The 20,274-nt window shown below is 38.2% G+C and overlaps 1 protein-coding gene across 15 annotated transcripts in view; it reads right to left on the bottom strand.

Annotated features, from left to right (window-relative positions):
• Positions 1 to 20,274, bottom strand: part of ptprfa (protein tyrosine phosphatase receptor type Fa) — a 172,969-nt gene that overhangs the window by 30,505 nt on the left and 122,190 nt on the right. For all 15 annotated transcript variants that reach the window (XM_043241099.1, XM_043241101.1, XM_043241106.1 and 12 more), the window contains 5 exons: positions 19,730 to 19,923; positions 7,190 to 7,307; positions 4,981 to 5,562; positions 2,805 to 2,902; positions 2,457 to 2,713 (listed from right to left, as the gene is read on the bottom strand). In XM_043241099.1, the coding sequence (XP_043097034.1) occupies positions 2,457 to 2,713; positions 2,805 to 2,902; positions 4,981 to 5,562; positions 7,190 to 7,307; positions 19,730 to 19,923 (1,249 nt within the window). The remainder of the gene's footprint in view (positions 1 to 2,456; positions 2,714 to 2,804; positions 2,903 to 4,980; positions 5,563 to 7,189; positions 7,308 to 19,729; positions 19,924 to 20,274) is intronic.

Genomic DNA, 20,274 nt, shown 5'->3' with positions numbered 1-20,274 from the left:
CTGATCACCAAAACTGCATTTATTCGATCAAAAATGTAATTTATGTAATTAAAGCTGAATCGATCCTTCGTTATTATCTTTATATACTGATTGGCTGCTCAAAATACATTTCTGATTATCATCTGTGTTGAAAACCGTTGAGCCGCTTCATACTTTCGTGGAAATCCTGATTTTTTTGGATTCTTTGATGAATATAAGTTCAGAAGAACAGCATTTATCTGAAAAGAAATCTCCTGTAACATTACAAACGTCTTTACTGTCACTTTGGATCAACTGAATGCTTTCTCGGTAAATAAAAGAAAATCTTACTGACCCCAAACTTTTAAAGGATTGTGCTTTTTCACATTTACTCAGTAGCGTCCCGCTCAGGTCACCACTACACTACACGAATCACAATCTTCATAAGTTACACCTGTTCAAAAGCATGTCCTTCTTCATCTCGGATGAGTTCACAGACCTTTCTATCTGCGTTTAATCACAGGTCCCGCGTGTTTGTTTGTGATCAATCGGTCTGTTTGGACATTACACCGCTGATTGCATTTTTAAATGAATCTATGACAGCCTTGCAGCCTGCGGCTCGTTCAGTGACTGAAACAAACACTTGAAACCCAATTATCGGCTGAGTAATTCCCACACTCTCATTTGGAGCCCAAACAAGAGCATTGTTTGATATGTGTGATGTCTATAATGTCTGATGTAACTGCCGCTAACAATCTCGCTCGGGCTTTGATGAGGAAACACGTCTGGTAGTTTCTAATTAAAGCAGTTCTGAGCTGTCTTTGGTCAGAACCGATCCTGCAGGCAGCGCTCAGTCGGCTCAGACTGCACCGCATTACACCAAATCCAGCTCGCTGCAGCGAATAAAGCCGCGTGAGACGCTCCTGTGAGCTGGGAGGAGAAGTGTTCGAGTATTAACCTTCAACCTCAGTCTTGCTAAAACACAAAGGTCCAATATTTGCCCAAAGAAGAACAGGATTCTTGTCTATGTGCGCCGGTTGATCTCTGAGACTCCTGAAAACAAGGCCTGAGAGCCGGAACATATCATCTCGGAGCTGTTTTGAGATAAACTTTGAGGAAAAACAGCACTGCTGCAACAATACTGTAATGATTATAGTAGATTTGACTTTTACATCAGACGTCAGTCAATGCAAAATAATTTTTTTCTTGTGTGTTTTTCTGCTTATTTTCAAAGCACTATGTACAGTAATGTATCTCTGGTATTGTTGATCATGTGCAAGCCACAATGCATTTTATACAGAAAACATAGTTTTGTACGATGGAAATCCTGATTACCATGGTTACCCATTTATTTCCACTGGGGGAATATAAATAGACAATTCTACAATATCCAGATTTTTTTTATAAAGAAAAACAAGCTTTACAGTTTTTTTTTATGTGTGTCAAATGCGAAAACAACAAATCTGTCAACTACATGAATAAAAGATGGCACAAGAAAAAAGATGTGGATACTCAGTGAGAAGATGAAATAGAAACCTAGGAAATTATTCATCTCGACCTGTACGTCTACAGCAAAATGTATTTTGTAAATTTAATTAAATGTAAAGTACGTATCAATCATCATCAGCACAGCTACAATTAATGCATCATGTTATAATAGCATTAGAGAAAAATAAATAATATATGGTCAGAATGCAGATTTGTAAAACATTTTCTTCTTCTCATATTTATTCACAGCCAAGCAATGTTACTCACAGCTACACTTCACTCAGACATCTGATAACGCCTATAATAAAATGAAATAAAATAATAATAATTGTTATTATTTTTAAAATAATAACTGTTTTAATTATTGTATTTTATTTTACTAATATTTAAATAATACAAATCAACAAAGAAATAAAACAACTACAATAATATACTGTACGGTAAAATAAAAATTAAATTATAATAACTATTATAATAACAAAACAATTTTATACAAATAATATTAGCATGTTTTAATATTTACTGCAAGTAAAAAAATTAAGAACGATATTTCAATTGTAATAACGCTCTTGTACTGTAAAATAAAAAAGTATTTCAATAAAATAATAATAATAATAACAATAATAGTTGGATTTTGTTTGACATAACAATAATAAAATTGTTAAGCAAAAAAGTTTTTGGGAATAAACTTTAAAGCGTCTTTTCTCTTTTGTTGATTTATAAATGATCTCTTTTGTTGATTTATGCATTATTATTATTAATAAGTAAAACGTTTGGGAAGACGGTTGTTGCGTTGCATTTCAGATTCACTTAAGCAAAACTGAGCTTATGCAGCAGCATTTTTACTGAAAACTCTGGATCGTGAGCGGCTCATGTGTAAATGAACACAGTGCCGCGCGTCCCTCCGACTCAGGAGTTCAGGGTTGCTATAACGATCAAAGCGGTTCACTGCAGAAGATTATGGATTACGGAGTTACGTTTTTTCATGCCGTTATGAACCTCAGACTGACCTGACGAGGGCGCTGTTGTGCACTTTGGGCAGCGTGATGGTGAGTTTGCCGCCCTCCTCTGGATCTTGTTTGTTAAGGGCCGGTTTGGTGGTGAACAGGTCCGGGGCGGTGCGGATAGAGACCTGCTGCTGCAGTCCTCCGGCGCTGTTCCCTCGGCTCATCAGCACAAAGGAGTAATCCGTGTCCGGCTGCAGGCGCGTGATCAGCTTTCTCTTCAGGTCGCCCTGCACCTCGACGCTCTGCTGGTTATACAGGATCTGACAGCAGGGAACGCACAGGTTAACAAATTCATTAATTCATGACATTCCTTTTACACTGCATTTCTATTTCATCACGGCTGCATCTCACCTTGAAAGGCACTTGGGACTTGTATGTTTCTGGTACCTCCCACGTGAGCAGGACAGAGGTCTTCATCACAGCTTTCACACCAAAGTTTTTGGTGAACTCTGCAGAGGATGTGAAAATAAAAGAGTTACTGCATGCCACAGACGGGTTTCCAGACCAGAGGAACTGCATCACTGCGTAACGAGAGCACACTGATTAACATGCTGCACATGGTAACATCTCAAGACCTTTATCTCAAACCACACATGAAAATTCAAAGCCAATTATCTCCTCTTTGCATGTGGTTTGCGCTGTAGGGACGTCAAGATGTCAGAAATAATGGAGATGACATCTCCACAAACATACATACAAGCACAGTTCACACAAAATAAATGATATTATCTCATTTTATCACCCTTGTTGTTCCATATAATGAATGTTGGGCTAATGCTTAATGCTCAATGTAATTACAGATTGCATTTTTTGTCTGTTTTGCTCATTTCACAGCATATGCATAATTTCTATTTTACTTGCAAACGTGATTAAATAGTCCCATATGTTTTTTCTTTAATACTAATAACAATATTCTAAAAATGTAAATATTTCTCTTCATGTTCATCTGTAATATTAATCCTCCAAGCCAAGCAAACATAAAATAAAATAAAATAAAATAATTAACTGTGTGAAAAGGACCAATAATGTTCGGCTTGATGCACATGTTAAATAATATTAATCCTTGATTGCCTAATGTCTTATTTAAATCTCAATGGTTATTTCAAATGGTACATTTAAATTAAATCAAATAAATATGACCAGTTGATTAATCAATAATCACAAGGCCTAGATCCAAACCTATGGAAAGCAGAAACAATTGTTAAGCAGAATATGAAATGAAAATAAATGGAAACAGATGCTGGTGAGCTCAAATATAACACAAAGTTTGTCCATATGTTCGTCCAAAAAATCTGACAGAAGTTTGGGAATGACATACGGGCGAACTAACCCTTCATCCTTCTTGCAGAAGACAAGCTGTATGTGGAGTTTGCCGTCCACAAACTGTTTCTGCTTCCTCTCCAACCATCTGCTCTACTGAGTGTATTTTAATGCACACTTTACAGCTATAATGTAACACATTTTCGACAGAAACAGAATTTTGGATGTAACTTCACGAACACACTGAACCGCATCTTATCCAAGATAATTAAAGATTTTGCATCAGTGTCAGGTATTTATCAGCCGCTTGACTATATTTTTATTACACTGAACTCAGAAGCTCCTCCCACTGTTAAAATCTCGTTGATACCAAATCATTAGCAAAGAAAAACCACCATGAGATCTCTAAAGTCCTAATGTCTGGCTTTTAAGCAGCAACAGAGAGCAAATGGAGATGGGTTTTTCAAAGAAAATATGAATAAATTATTAGGCTTATACTATAAGTACATTTGCAATCGTTAATTGCAATTATTTGTTTGACAATGAATCGAAATCTCCTGCTTCTCCAATTTTTCTCCTGAGATAGAAACCCTTTCTACCAGGGTTACTGAAACATCTTCACTGCTTAAATAAAAGAAGATATAAAAACGTATTAAACTGTTAAAGCTTATGAAAACAAGTTAAACTAAACTAAAACGTAATAAAAGCATTAAAGAACACTAAATGGCCAAACACTACAAAACTGCAAAAAGTTTAGCTAAAGTTAAAATGAAATATGACAATAAAATGTATCTTAGATTATATCAATGATACTAAAATAACACTGTCTAGAGCTTTAAGATCGATTTAAGTTCCAGTTTTGCTTTCATTATCAATAATTCCATTAATGATTCTTAACTTCTGAAGGAACTGCTTTGCAGTTGACAACCGATTTGTGACTGTTTCATAAATAAATAATAAAAAAACCTGCTCATTGGTTTTTTTATGTGCAACGTGTAACCAGTGAAGATGGCGCAATAAAAGATGTGTTTTCTTTCTTTCCTCTCTCATCGAATTCGATTCAGACGGCACAATTCAATTCAAACCCACAGCTCAACTAAACCATCATTTCGTTATGATGTTATAGATTCAATAATGATGCAGCATCACTTCTGAATTGCAGTGCAAGAGTAGTTTAGTGCGGTTTCATCAGCACTGATGGATGAATGCAGACGTTAAAGAAGCGATAATGAAAACGGACGTCATTCAGAGCTCCTTAAGCACTCACCAGGCATGGAGGTAGACATGGTTCTGCTCTGGATGCTGGGGCTGATCGGACCTCCTCCTTTACCCGTGAACGCCCTCACCCTGATGTCGTAGGTGGTGTCGGGCTGCAGACCCTGGATGGTCATCTGTGTCTCTGCGGTCCCGTTGGTCTGGTTCTGATGGCTGTTGATGTCCCGGTACACCACCACGTAGCGTATGATCTTCCCGTTCCTCTCGGGAAGAGGCGGAGGGTCCCAGGCCAGTTTGGTGGTGGTGGTCGTCAGGCCCACCACTCTGAGGTTTTGTGGGTAACTGCTGGGCAGGTCTTCGGGGGTGCTGATCTCTTTGCTGTACTCCTCTCCGTTTCCCGCACGGTTCTTGGCGCAGAGCTTGAAGATGTAGGTGGCGCCCTTGTGCAGGCCGGTGACGGTGAAGTGGTCGTCGGTGCGTCTGAAGTCACGGGTGGTGTAGGTCTCCTCCTCTTCACGCTTGTAGCGCAGTCTGTAGCCCATCAGTTCGCCCACCATCTCTTTAGGGGGCTGCCACTGGATCAGAGCTGTGTTCCCGATGGTGGTGCTGATGATCATGGTGGGCTTGCCAGGAACTACCAGTGACAGAGATGGGAGAATATTTGTTCTTTTACAGTCACGGCTAATACTGAAATATAGCGATAGTTCACCCAAAAACATTTGGTTACACACATTCTTCAAAATAGGAAGAAATTCAGAGGCAGTTTCTTATTATGCGTTCTTCAGCTATCTTGCGTCCTTGTGTTCTCGTTCTACGTCAGCGATTCTCAATCCCAGTCCTCGCGCCCCACCGCTCTGCGCATTTTGTATGTTTCTCTTGTCGCTTTAGAGGTTTGTTCTGTTCATGTGCCCGGCAAAGTGGACATCACTGGTTGTTCCACCATGATTCCACTTCGAGGCGAACTTATACAGTCCATTCAAAGTGCATTAAAGTGTGCGTTTTCATTTATTTACGGAACAAACCCATGAATAAATGTTCCGAAGTAGAGTAATTTTAATGGATTTCCCCTGTTTAGGGAGTAGGGCGCAATGAACACTACGTAGGGACTGTGCTGATCGGGGATCATGCATGGAGCTCTCTTCTAATGAGCTGGTGCGTTAACAGACAGAGACATACAAAATATGCAGAGCGGTGGGTCGCGAGGACTGTAATTAAGAATCTACTCTTGCAAATACTTGACGGCTCTTGAAAGTAAACATTTAATGTTTTGTTTTGCTTCATTTTAATATTTTAGTATTTTATTGGCATATTAAAATTGATCTTAACATACAATATACAATTATATGAAAATAATAGGCTATCTATAATAGTATCACTGAATTTTACATTCAGAAACTGTGGCGTTTTGGTGTAGCATTTGGGCTGTAGCTATAAAATAAAATCGATATTGCAATATGGCTGCGATTTAACTAATCACTTTCATATTGAAGCATAGAGCTGTTCATTTACATGCATTCAGCTCATGATATACTGTTTCAGCTTCCCAGAGTGGTTTGGTTCATTTACTGTGAATCAAGCTGCTCTGAGATGCAGAAATGATGAACACTTAGCTCTGAAACCAGCAGTGCAAGTATTTATTTATAGGCAAACTGCCAAGGTTTTACCAAGGTTGGTGTTTTAAAATTGCAATATCTTTCTTATTTTAACATTTTTACTTAATAATAATCATGGTAAAATCATTTAAATCATTTATGTTGTGTTGTGCTGTGCTGTGCTATACTATATCATTTTAGACAGTGAGGAGTTCATCTATGAAAACTCAAATGAAACGTTTTTTTTTAATTTTTCAAGAGGATTGAGTTATACCAATGTGTATGGACACACAAATTATTACCTAATTATTCAGTATTTAAAGGATGTCCACACTCAAAACAAAGTGTTCAGAGTAAAACGTCTTTTTTCAATATCATGTTCACCCTATTTCACTCTAGCTCTTTTTGTAAGAAACTAAATAGATATATCCTCTCCTATTCTAGAACAAGAATGAATTTAATTTAATTTACAATAACTCAGCCTGACTGTTCAGATGATGAAATGGTATAGAGCTACAAAAACAGCTACAGAGATAACTGAGGTCACTGTGAGGTGGTTGTGGGCTCGAGTCTGGATGTTTGTGGAGTTTTTACATCATAACTACAGTTTAACTTTTTATCTCTAAATGCACCTAAACTTTCACTGAACCCTTAAACACACAATCTCACCGGCCCCTGTTGTGGTCACCACTTTGGCTTTGCTGCGTGCTCCATCTCCCTTAGTGGTGTACGCCGCCACTGTCACTGAATATGTGGTTTCAGGAAGCAGGCCGGTGATGATGGCCTCCTGAGAGAGAGAGAGAGAGAGAGAGAGAGAGAGAGAGAGAGAGAGAGAGAGAGAGAGAGAGAGAGAGAGAGAGAGAGAGAGAGAGAGAGAGGGAGAGAGAGACAGAGAGAGAGAGAGAGAGAGAGAGAGAGAGAGAGAGAGAGAGAGAGAGAGAGAGAGAGAGAGAGAGAGAGAGAGAGAGAGAGAGAGAGAGAGAGAGAGAGAGAGAGAGAGAGAGAGAGAGAGAGAGAGAGAGAGACAGAGAGAGAGAGAGAGAGAGAGAGAGAGAGAGAGAGAGAGAGAAGAGAGAGAGAGAGAGAGAGAGAGAGAGAGAGAGAGAGAGAGAGAGAGAGAGAGAGAGAGAGAGAGGGGGAGAGAGAGGTCAAACGATGGCAGGAAGAGACATACCATGCTGTTGCTTTTTCATCGTTCAGTGCACTGTCACAGTTGTGACATGTCTGTTTAATACCATTCAAGGTTTTCATTCAACTTTAAGCATTTAGTCAGGACATAAAGCTTTGTCTCAGTTTCCAGACTGTACCTGGTCAAGGTGTTTCTCACTTTCCTATCAGTCACATCAAATCTTTTTAAAGCCGGACGATGTTGGCTTTAATTTTGTCTGGGGTGTAACTGATCATATAAGCCCATTTTCTTGTGGTCAATAAGCAGTAAGATGTTTACAGAAACAGCTTGTTGTGTGTCTTTATAATTCAAGGATACGTCCTCCACACTCGTTCTGCGTGCAAAGTTTCAAAGTTTCAGATGATTTAATTTAGAATCAATGCAGGATTTCTGAAGCATAAAAGGCCCTTCTGTATTTTCTTTGAATTCATTCACTGCAGGGATGAGAGAATCTGTGGAAGCGACTTTAAAGCCTAAATTTTCACAGCATGATGAATGTGTGATATGGTTGGTGCCTAATGTGAATTTGTTTTTTATTCCCTGAGAACTACATCATTTTCAGAAGGTCATAATTCTAGCTTTATTCGTTCCACAACCAGGTCCTGCCAGTTCGCCAACACCGCTCTTGTAGATCTAGTTTCCCTCTGACAGATTCGAGCTGGTACATTTGATAAAACAAACACAGAAAAAAAACCCCATCAGAGCATCTAAAGATAGTCATCTCAGGCAAAACACTGCAAGAATGAGGAAAACCGATGCTGGGGTTTCGTTTCAGTGTGTGGGGAGGCTGTTCGTCTCGGGAAGAACGGCAGGAGGCCACGAATATCTGCCAAAACCCTTCTGAAGTTTCTTCCTATTGAATATAGACGTGTGACATATTGCAGTCTGCATTTTCAGGGGAAACTTTAGCATCACACAAAGGCTGGAAATCTGGAACAAGTGAAAAATGTTACAAACACTCCCGCGTGTATTTGTAGGAATGAAAAACAGCAAACACGCTCAGATGTTTGTAGTACACAAAATCCACCAAACCAACACCTGTTTACTCTCACGCACTGTACAGGTGTCTTTGAAATTGTGAAATGCTCAAAGATTGAATAAATTTCACATGCATATGCTGTTTATAAACTAGAACTTATCGTAAAAAGCTAACCGACGGAGACAACACAGTCGTTCTTGCTCTTACTTGCATCCTTAAACGAATTATGAAATCAACCCTCAGAAAATCAAACTGGATTTACTTTGAAATACTTTTCACAGAAAAATAGCAAGCAGATTTCACAAATAATTACAAAAGGCATGTAATTCACACCTTTCATGATATAATCCATTTCCAATAGATAAAATCGCATCCTATCCATTTTCTCTTGTTGAATATGCAGTTTCACCTGGAAATGCAAGGAAAATAGGTTGCAAACTGAGTTTCACATTGGCTTTAATTATCATTTTACAGCTAGACCACAATTCCAGACTCTCTCTCTCGCAGGAGATCAGAGGAAATGTGACCGCGTGAATCATCTAACGCTTTTAAATGCTAGTTAGAAGCGGCGTGGCAGGGGTTCCTCTCTCAAAAAGCGCATTTGCTTTCTGCTTTATTCCCCGGTTCGAGTAGTCCGTCTTATCTCTGGCATGTGTTTGGGGGAGTCATTGAGTCCTGAAAAGTGGGAAGACTTCAACATCTCACATTAAGGCATGATGGATAGGCTGCCTGTGGCAACGCAGAGTTTACCAGAGCCGACCACCATTGAGAGAGACGCCTCTTTATCTGTTTAGAGTGATATCACTGTCACGACTCATTAATAAAGAAGAAAAGGCAACAGAGAGAGAGATGGAGGGACGGCTCTGGATGTACAGGCAGACACAGACAGACCCGCATTCAGATGGAGAGCTTTAACAGGGCAGAGCTGCACATGACAGCTCAACATCAGCCTCTATAAATATGTAGGGCACAGGAAGAGAGATGCAGGCTGCCGGCTGCATCATAAGAGTCGCACCTTCTGAACAATGGCTTTTAAGTGCTTCACCAGTGGTTTGTGATTACTTTTTAGTCCGTGCAATGTTTTAGAGCACATTATCTTTAATGAACTGAACAAAAGACAAACACATTAAAGGGATAGTTCACTCAAAAATGAAAATGTAATGTTTATCTGCTTACCCCCAGGGCATCCAAGATGTAGGTGACTTTGTTGCTTCAGTAGAACACAAACAAAGGTTTTTAACTCAAGCCGTTGCAGTCTGTCAGTCATATAACACGATCAGTCAATGGGCACACAATCTTTTGATGTCTCAGGACATTAATGTATCGTCACAAACCGCAGGGTTTAATGTGGATTTGTCTGTGCATGTTTTTTTTTAACTCCCAAAGATTGTGTTCTCATTGACTTGCATTATATGACAGACTGCAAGGGTTCGAGTTTTAGTTTGAAGTCACATACATCTTGGATGCCCTGGGGGTATTTTTGGATAAACTATCCCTTTAAGTCATTACTTCTTTTACAAAGCTTTGTGGTAAAGAATGAAAGTATGAAGTATGAATTCATAAAGAACAAAGCCATAATTATTTTTAGATAGAAAAAAATCAGCATTAAAAAAGGATTGTTTATGAAGACTTAAATTACACATGAGTCAGTTTTTATATCAACTTCATTTTTATATCTTTGGATTTAAGAACCAATATCGATTGGGTAAAAAAAGACTAACTGTTAAATGTTGTTGGCAACAAAAGATATGGCAAGTTTTCTTCTCCCTTTTGAAAGCTGATACATCTACTGACTTTGAATAAATATTTCATCAATATTAAAGAAGAACGAGAACTGAATAAAACTTGTGAAAAAATAAAAAGAATAGCAAAACCGCTGTGTTGCTTTTAGCAGTCCTTACTGAGATTTTGAACAAATTGGTTGAATCAATGATTCATTTGACTCACCATCGACTGTTGCAACAGTGCAACCTGCAAAAAGACCACTGAAAAAAGACAGTATGGATTCAGTACAACTGTCCCATAAACACAATTATATGCTTATTTGCATTTTATAATGTGCATTCAGAATTATTTTTCCCTGTACTCCGTCACCCTTTCAAAACAGACCAAGGACTCATATCTAGGTCACGGCCCACCAGTTATTAATCTAAAGTTCCCTCTACTAAAACAGCAGAGCTTCAGGTAAAATAAACAGCTTCATTCAATGGAAAAACAAAGCTCCCGGTGGACAAGAGATTGAGAGAGAGCGGCGATGCATTTGAGTTGTGTAGTATATATACTGCATCTTCAGGGTGCAGGCACTTATCTTTAGAGAGATGAGGGAAGATAAATCTAAAAGATTTTAGCGACAAATCCATTTGTATGAAATTTCATAAAGATGTTAATTCATTCCCCAATGGCAGAACACCAATTCACAAAACCATCGCCGAAAGCACTTGAACAGGCCGAGAGGGAGAACGAAGGAGCTGTGAGCCTCCCGTCTACAATCACAACACATGCGCAGTATTTCACCAGGCAGATGGAGGCGTATTCCTGCCGTATGCCCATTTCCCACGACACACTGCAGTCACTCACGCAGTCCATGGAGTCCCGCTGCCACACACACACGCTTCGTTTTGTACTATGGTAAGATACCGCAGGTTATTCTAGTCGAGAACCACCTATTTAGACAACAAAGGGTCATTAGATGGATATATACAGTGAGCAGCCATTGCTTTTAGTTTGCAAAGTGACAATAAAGTGACATTTATTTAACCGATCAATGCTGTTCTTTTTGCTTTCTATTAATCAAAGAATCCTGACAAAAATCTACAAGAGTTTCCAAAAACATATAAAGCACTGAGAAAATCTGAAATGTTTCTTGAGCAGCAAATCTCATAATGATTTCTGAAGGATCATATGAAACTGAAGACTGAAGTATTGATGCTGAAAACCTTGCTCTGATCACAGGAATACATTACATTTGAAAGAATTACAATGGATTTCTTCATAAAAATAGTGTACAATATACTGATGATTTTAAGCTTGATGTGCAGGAGAGACTGCTTATCCATAAAAAATGCTGACCTCACTTACAAATGATAGAACAGAATAGAAAAAAATGAGAAGCTAGTGTTTTTACACACACATATATATATATATATATATATATATATATATATATATATATATATATATATATATATATATATATATATATATATATATATATTGTGACAAGTCCTATATATATATATATATATATATATAATTGTATCATTATTATAACATGCATTGTACTGTTATATGTGTGTTCATGTGAGGAACAGAAAAAGTGAAATTGGTTAGTTAAGAGGGTAAATGGTTGTATAGGTTGTAACACACACACACACACACACACACACACTGGTGCTGTAGCCGATGATTTAGTCCTCTGTCAGTAAGTAGAGATTAAGTTTCACCTTCAGAGGTTAGAGGATATCTGCTTATTCAGCACCTCACACAGGGATTACATTTTTCCCCTTATTCCCTCACACACACGCACACACACACACACACACACACAGCTCAAAGAACCTGCGTCTGCCAGTCAAAGCCTCACTTCCTGCACACGTCTGAGGGCAGCAGGGTGATTTCTCCTCTTTATATGGCAGCTGCATATTCAGTCAATGCTTTGTCTTGCCCCAGATGCACATGAAGCGCTGCCATCTCGCCACTGATGGAGGGATTTATATTCCGCTCCATAACCTTGCTGACTAACAGCAAATAAAATACACGGCGCCTTCAGGCCCTTCTAAAACGCTTTAATCATAAAACAGTGAATTTATAAACACAGCGAGAGATGAGAAAGCTAAAACAAGACAAAAGAAGCGGTTCAATGTTGATGAGACGAACTGCTCATCAAACACAAAACGTCTCCAGCTCTGCACTGCAATTTATAGTCTCACAGAGACAGACTTTGGACTGGTTTATTCTGGACATCATTCATTCATCGTCTACCTACGAGAGCTGGAGATTTGGGATGACATCTTTCAAAGACTGGATGCCATAAACCTTATAAATTAGTCTGCAGTGACTAGTTTTTCCTGATTATACAACCTCTGGACCTCTGAGACTGAGAAATACCGAGCGCTTCATGTCTCCTGTATTTGTGTTTTTTTTGGAGTCTCTATAAAAAGTGTGTGTGTGTGTGCGTACCATTGAGTGTGTTTTATGATTTTATACCTGTGTACGCTTGAACCTGCACGCCTGTAAACTGCACGTATCTGTCCATCATCTCAGAGTACTGTGTGAGACCCTTCAGGCTCATCTGTAACACACGTGTGTCTATGCTGTAGAGGCTCATGCAGTCTTTCCCGCCTTCTCTGTGTCATTAATGTGGTTCAGCTTCACAAACACCCGAACACACAGAGAAGATGCGCTCTGGTTCTTCAGTAGTCTTTTAGTGGGAAAGTCTGAAGCACTGAGCATCTCAGAAACAGCACGGAGATGCTTTGATACAGACACGGTGTGTAATTTACTGTGAGAGGAGATACTGTTGAGGTACATATGACAGTTTGTTGCTTCTTAAAATAGTTTCAGGCTCTTTCCATGTTGCAGTTTTTTTTCTTTTCATCAAAGATATAACTTATACAGACTTATATCAAGTAGGTGCCAATGCGACGTTGTTCATTTTCATCCAGTATTTACATTTTATTTTATCTTTATTTCAATTGCAAAAACAATAACTATGCTTCTTCCTGTAATAACGCAAGTTTAGAAATTAGGTTTCTGTAGAAGAAGCCAGGTTTGCAACGACAAAAATCTAATGTTGAGTGGTTCGAATGCAGTCATGAAAAGTAAAAACAATTAAAAAAAATTCTATATTTATGTTTAGAGTCCAAATGATGTCACTTCTCATGCATCGCACTTTAAAATCATGCTACAAATGTTGCTTTTTGTGCTACAGAGAGCGGCACGTTCAGAGTACTTTGAAACAATCTAGTTCTCCAGGGTAATAACTTGTTAGATTATACAAAAGAAAATGCGATTTGTGCCTCTAATGGTTTTACAAATGTCATGAGACACCAAAGTGTATCATATTCATGCAAAGTGCCTTCAGCTGCCACAGGTCTGGAGTTTGAGTGCTTTTTCTCTCTCGTGTGATGAAGATGAGCAGTAATTTGGCTTTGACACTGATGCCTCTTCACAATAAGAGCCAAGAGAAGCGAGTAATGTCATATCAGACATTCCTCATAGTGGACAAGATGCTACATGACTGCCTTTCAGGCTCGGGCAAATATGAGGGAAATGATGAAATATGACGCCACGCCAACTATTTGTGCTGTTAAATTGTTATATCAGTCAGCACACATTGAGGGTCATTTTCTGTTTGAGTCTCAGCCTTCATTTTGAGCTGATAAAAGCTTCCATTAGCATGACCTGATGCCAGCTCTCTCTCTCTCTCTCTCTCTCTCATATTTCATCACAGTTGGATTCCCAGGAGCCGGTTTGTTCAGACTAATGTCAAACACACACACCACGAGGCAGCACCCTGAATACTTACAAAGTCTCTGTTTCTCGTAATATATATATATATATAGAGAGAATTTTACAAAAGTCTTCCACAAAATAAATGAAGACATCTTATTCTCACAATTCTGACTTGTATCTCTCAATTGTAAGAAATAGAGACAGAATAGTGAAAAATAAACTAAGAAAAAAAGTCTGAATTATGACATAAAAAGTTGCAATTATCTTACCATCTTAACAAGCTTCCATAAATCACAGACTACACGGGCTCTCAATGGATCAACAAACACAGACATCATATTAAACATTAAGCAAACATTTATGACCTAGCTAAATCTTGTGTTAAGAATAAAAGGTGCCACAATATAAAGTCCTAGTTAGCTGCGTTCATGTGTTTGGACCCTGGCTTCATTCAGCAGGGGGTAAATGAAGCGCAGACTCTGGATGCAATTAAACATTTTACAGTTCCTTCACTAAGCACTAAATGAGAGCTGCTGGCTGCTTTACACCGTGATGAAAGCCTTTGGACTTTTGTAAGTTTCGGTGTAATAATGTGAAGAAATATGCATGCGTGCATTCTAGATATGACATCCAAACTCAGGATAAAATAAATAAAATATGTACACTATCATTCAAAAGATTGGAGGGATATTTAAAAAACAAAAAAAATTTATGTTGTTCTTTTAAACTTACGTTAAATAATCCTGTAAAAAAATTATTCTTGTCCCTCAAGACTTAATGGACAAAAAAAATAACATATAAATTAAAAAGTATATTCCAATTTTTACTGTTTTACTTTTACTCAAACATAAGCGATCCCAAATGTTTGAACTGTAGTATATATGTATAGATTTATTTCAGTTCCAACTGTTTCATATGTTTCTCGCTAGTAGAAATAACACAGAAACATATGTTTTATATCTATATCTATAGCTACTGACTTTTTAATGGTTGACTGGTCTTGGTTTAATGCTGCCACTGTTTACTGTGGCAGCATTAAGAGATATTATTTTTATGATTTTTTGTTCCCATGCGCTCATGCACACACACATACATTGAATCCCTGTAAAAAAAAAAAAAAAAAACACTGCCCAGCATGCCCCATTCTTTTATTCGGTAAATACAGGCCATTACGCCGCCCTGCGTGGATAAGATAGCCGTGTTTAGCAAAGATTGCTCCCCTCCACCTACAAAGAGAGCCTGTGTGTGTTAGGCTGAGTTTATCTCAGTCTCCTGATCTGTCTCTCTCTCTCTCTCTGCCTCCCTCACAGTGACCGGGTCACCGCGCACACCCTCTCCTGCGCTGAAGGAGACATAGATCAGACTTTGACAGCATGTCTTATCTGATGAGACGTGCCTCATGCTTCACAGCTCTCCTCTCTCTCTCTCTCTCTCTCTCTCTCACACGCAGGGGATCATCCAGGTCCTCAGGTATGAAAACAAAAAGCAGCCGCACATCACTGTACTGTACCAATACAGAGAGAACTTCCTTCAGGAAGAATCAAATCCGACATAAGCATCTTCCAAAGGCCGCTAGAGACAGAGTATTGAATCCATCAGACCAGTCGAAACAAAAATATAGTTTCCAGTTAGAGCCAAAGAGTCTTTTAAAACCACGAGAAAACCTTCCACAAAGACGTAAATATTAATTCTCCAGTTCATCCGGTTCACAAGCCTTTTCTCAGCTGAACACCTTTAACATTAATATTTACTCGAATCATCCTCTTCGATGTCAAGTAATGCTGTAACCTCTCAACAAACAGGCATGTTTTAAATAATATATTAGATGACTGTTGTTTTATTGAAGATCAGAGTGAAGTGTTACGCATTTTACTGTGGAGTCATCACGAAAAAAGGGTTCACAAGCCATTTACTTGTGCAGCGCGACGCCTTTCTGAATGAAAGAAGACATGCAACAAGACACATATAAATAAAGAGCACTGAAGAATCGTTCACAGTAAGCCAAGTTTCATACTGTCCTGTTAAATTTCAATTTATGAAACGCCTACAGTTTCATCATTAACCATCAGTGTTTTTTCAGTAGACTTTAGTATTTCTTAAAATTTAAAATTTTTTTATATTTTCAATTGTAGTAATTTGTGTTGCATTTGTTATTTTATTCATTTGTTTTGAACATTGTTATTTAGCCTTGTTTTTATTACAGCACTAGTAAATGCAGTACCACGTTTTCTTAAATTAATTTTAAATAAAACCTTTCATATTTTTTTTAATGATTTTTTGTTCAGCTTTTTCTTTCTAATTGCCGATTACATTTTAAATGAAATCGTAAAATTGTATGCATTGTGAATTAAATTTCATATTTATATAATTTGTATATTTAATATTTTTATTATGTTTTAGTTCTTTATGTCACTCTTAACATTTGTTCAATTATAAATATTTATCTTTAATAGACAACAACTGTAACTTTATCACTTTTAATAGTTTTGGTTAACACTAACCACACTGAGCCCAACACAATGAAATGAAAAATCTCTAATATAACTCTCCAAACAGTCATTTAGCCACCTCAACAACCTACACAGCCAGAAATGTCTCTCGATAAGATGAGGGCTGATTGCTGAACCGTTTTGTTAAAAATGAATGGACAGTGATTATATTAGAGCCATATAAACTCCCATAAAGTCCTGGGAGGCAGCAGCTAATCAGAGCTTTATGTAGCTGTGTGTTTATACCCATGACGTCTTAAAGTCTCACATCACTCTGTTCATTTTTTTAATTAGTCAATGGAGAGCAGGCAAAAAGGCCGGCTAATAAAAAGAGACTACTCACATTAGTGCTAAACACAATCAAACACAGCATGAAGCCAACTCCGGTCATAAAACCGAGTCTAAGCTCCAGAGCAGATGCAGTTTTACTCTGTTTTTAGGGGGGTGAAGAGAAATGACGCATGTGGAGTGTAACTGCTGGGCAGACTTCATCAGGACGGACAGCCCAGAGCCACTTCATATCTTTTAGACAAGGACGTGGCGGCCATAAAGTTGGGCGCAGGCGAACGCTTGGGTGGCGTGAGAGAGCAGTCATCAGCCTCAGAGACTGACAGAACGGGCCACTCAAAATGATTCAGCACACGCTGCACAGATTCAATCCATCACACGTGGAAGTGATGTACGAGTGAGCCGCTCTCAGCCCAAACTCATCCCATCTCCTCTCTCCCTGTGGCCTGTGGCCCAAAGGCAACCGAACGCACTCCGTTTGGTGCTTCTCAAAAGAGAACAAGCAAACAAACTGCTGCTTATCGATTCTAATGTCCAGCTGGCCTTCATTAAACAATGCCAAGAACAAAAAAAAATACAATCAAAGACTCAAACTGAGATGACTTTATCACCTTAAAGTACCTTTTCTTTGATTTACTTTGATTTTACTTTTCCAAATGATGTCTTTAATGCAAACTTTTGCTCACTTATATCTTACTTGGGCAAGTGAAAGATTATTTCTTCACCTTTGTATAATTTAACAGTTTATTTGGAAACAATGCAAGCAATTATATATATTTTTCTAAATAATAAATCTTGGATTTATTCGTAATTTTCTCATGCATCAAATGCTATTCACTGTAACTGTGGTTTCCTTCGTAATATAGCACCTTCTCTTTCTGTTTTCTTATTTGGTTATTATGGATTTTGGATATTTAGATGACTTATTTTAGATGTTATTTTGTATAATATACTCATTTTGGATGTTTTTCATTCATTTATTTGCCTTTTAATAGCCTTGTTTTTAACTGGTTATCACTATGAATATATGAATGATTGATTGTTTTATAATAGATATTTTACGATTGAATAGTAAAACAATAAGGTCTATAAAAGCATTTGAACGTTTAAAAAATAAATGCATTATTTGTTAGGTTATACAAGTAAAAGTATTTTTATATAAGTGAAAGAACTTGGAAATCTTTTTTCCAAGATAATAATAATAATAATAATAATAATAGTAGTAGTAATTTCAACTATTGTAAATTTACTAGATTCAGTTTTGCCAGAAAAAATAAGTTTGTCGTTTTAAATTGAAAGGGGATTGAGATTACTAGTCACATGCACTACGTTTCCTCCACGTGTCTGATGTCTAAATGTATTTACGCAAAAGTGTCAAGTTTGTATGGCAAATAGATGGCCATGTATGACGACCAATGAGTTTGCATGAGTGAACATGCGTATCTGATAATAAAAACAAATGTGCAGAGATGCAAGAAGCTAGCTCAAGACTCCTCGTCTCCACTCAGATAAGACAGGAATGCAGCTGACGAATGGGAAAAGAGGTGCCAGTTTATCTGCTGCGTGTGAACAGCAGACGATGTTCTCCTCCCTTCAGAGGCGAACGCATCTCCGAGAGCAGCCAACGGGAACGAGGCAGCGCCTCAACTTTCCTGCAGTTTGACTCGCGTCTGTTCTGTTCTGTTCTTTGAGTTCTGACATTCACGAAGCACAGGTCTCTTAGCATCACGCATGCTGCAAGTCATGCATGTAGTGTAATTCCCTGTCACTCACACACACACACACACACACACACACACACACACACAGATACCTGCGTGCTCCTGCAAGCTAAACGCCGCATAACAATCCTACAGCAGCTCTCCACGGCCCGCCGCTCTCTCCCATGAATACTCAGCAAGGATTAGAGCACCACTACAGCTCCTGATCCATTTCATCAAATACCAATTCCTCTCAAATACATATATATTAATATTAACTTCATTTGAATAACACTCGTCGAGTTCGGATCATCCCTCCGCAAGCCGGAATTACACTCTTATGAATAAACCTCTTCAACACTACTTCTCTGACTTCACTTTTGTCAGATTTTTGTCATAACGCTAGCTTTTTTTGTATCAAATTGCATACTTTGAAATGTGGCGGATCTCGTAAACGCATTGATTTAAAATGTATAAAGCGGCGAGATGAGTTTACTCATCAAACGTATACAGAAGCTGATGGAAAAAAAGTTGATGTTGAGAGGAGACGTGTAGAAAAATGTATTGTTTTATTATTATGTGTATTAATGTATAGAAATGATGATTTTCAGCTTTATATGACAATCTAAAGTAACCTAAAGTTTAAATGATGAAAATTAGTAGTGGAATGTTCATTTGTATTTAACACTGCTTTTAAATACTTATAAGGCATTTACACACACACACACACACACACACACAGGTTTAAGAGGACTCTCCATAGGCGTAATGGTTTTTGTAAAAACGGTTTGTGCTATTGCCATTTTTTGAATTATGGGGACATTGTCAGTGTCCTCATAAACCATCTTTAAATTGTAATACCTCTGTCATACCCATGTCATTAAACATATTTGTGTCCCCATAAACCCCAAATACAACACACACACACACACACACACATATAAAGATAGATATATATAACAGGCACCACATAAGTGTAAAATTACCAAGGTCGATCTCAAAGTTTTTGTGACTTTACAACGTGACTTGGTTGCACAGTTTTCTGTTTATATCATGTCAGGTTAAGTCACTTTTTTTTTTTTTTTACCAATACAGCCCGTGTGTAGCAGTAGGTGGATTGTATGTGAGTACCTGTGCCTCAGGAAGGGCCACGTCCAGTATGATGGGCTGTCCACGCGGCTCTCCGTTCTCCAGCCGTGAGTAAACCACCTGATAGCCGCGGATCTGTCCGTGCTGCTTCTGCTGCAGAGGAGGCTTCCAGGACACCCGCAGGGCCGTGGAGTTCACGTTGTCCACCTCAACCCTGCGTGGAGGGGCACCGGGCACTGTGGGAGGCAGAGAAGAAACCTTTAGAGCTTCATCACACACTCACAACACATACAGGTCAGCCAGAGGTACAAACCAGCTCCCAGGCTGCAGCCAACACATCTCAGCAACTTTTTACTTCTGTGATGCACTCTCCGCAATCCAGTTCAGACATCTAAAAACCTGCATGTGTATTTGTTTAATAAAATAATATTTTAGCAATATATTTGACCATTTTTAAGGTTTAAAAATGTTAATATTAAAAGTCCAAGTTTAGGACAAATAAAAATGTATTTACGTCATGTTTTATTATTATTATTAATAATATTTAGCTATTACAATTCTCAAATCCACAAAGCCTGCAAATACAG

This window comes from Puntigrus tetrazona, chromosome 6, assembly GCF_018831695.1.
Source record: "Puntigrus tetrazona isolate hp1 chromosome 6, ASM1883169v1, whole genome shotgun sequence".
Taxonomy (NCBI): domain Eukaryota; kingdom Metazoa; phylum Chordata; class Actinopteri; order Cypriniformes; family Cyprinidae; genus Puntigrus; species Puntigrus tetrazona.
This window is presented reverse-complemented; position numbering and strand designations above follow the sequence as displayed.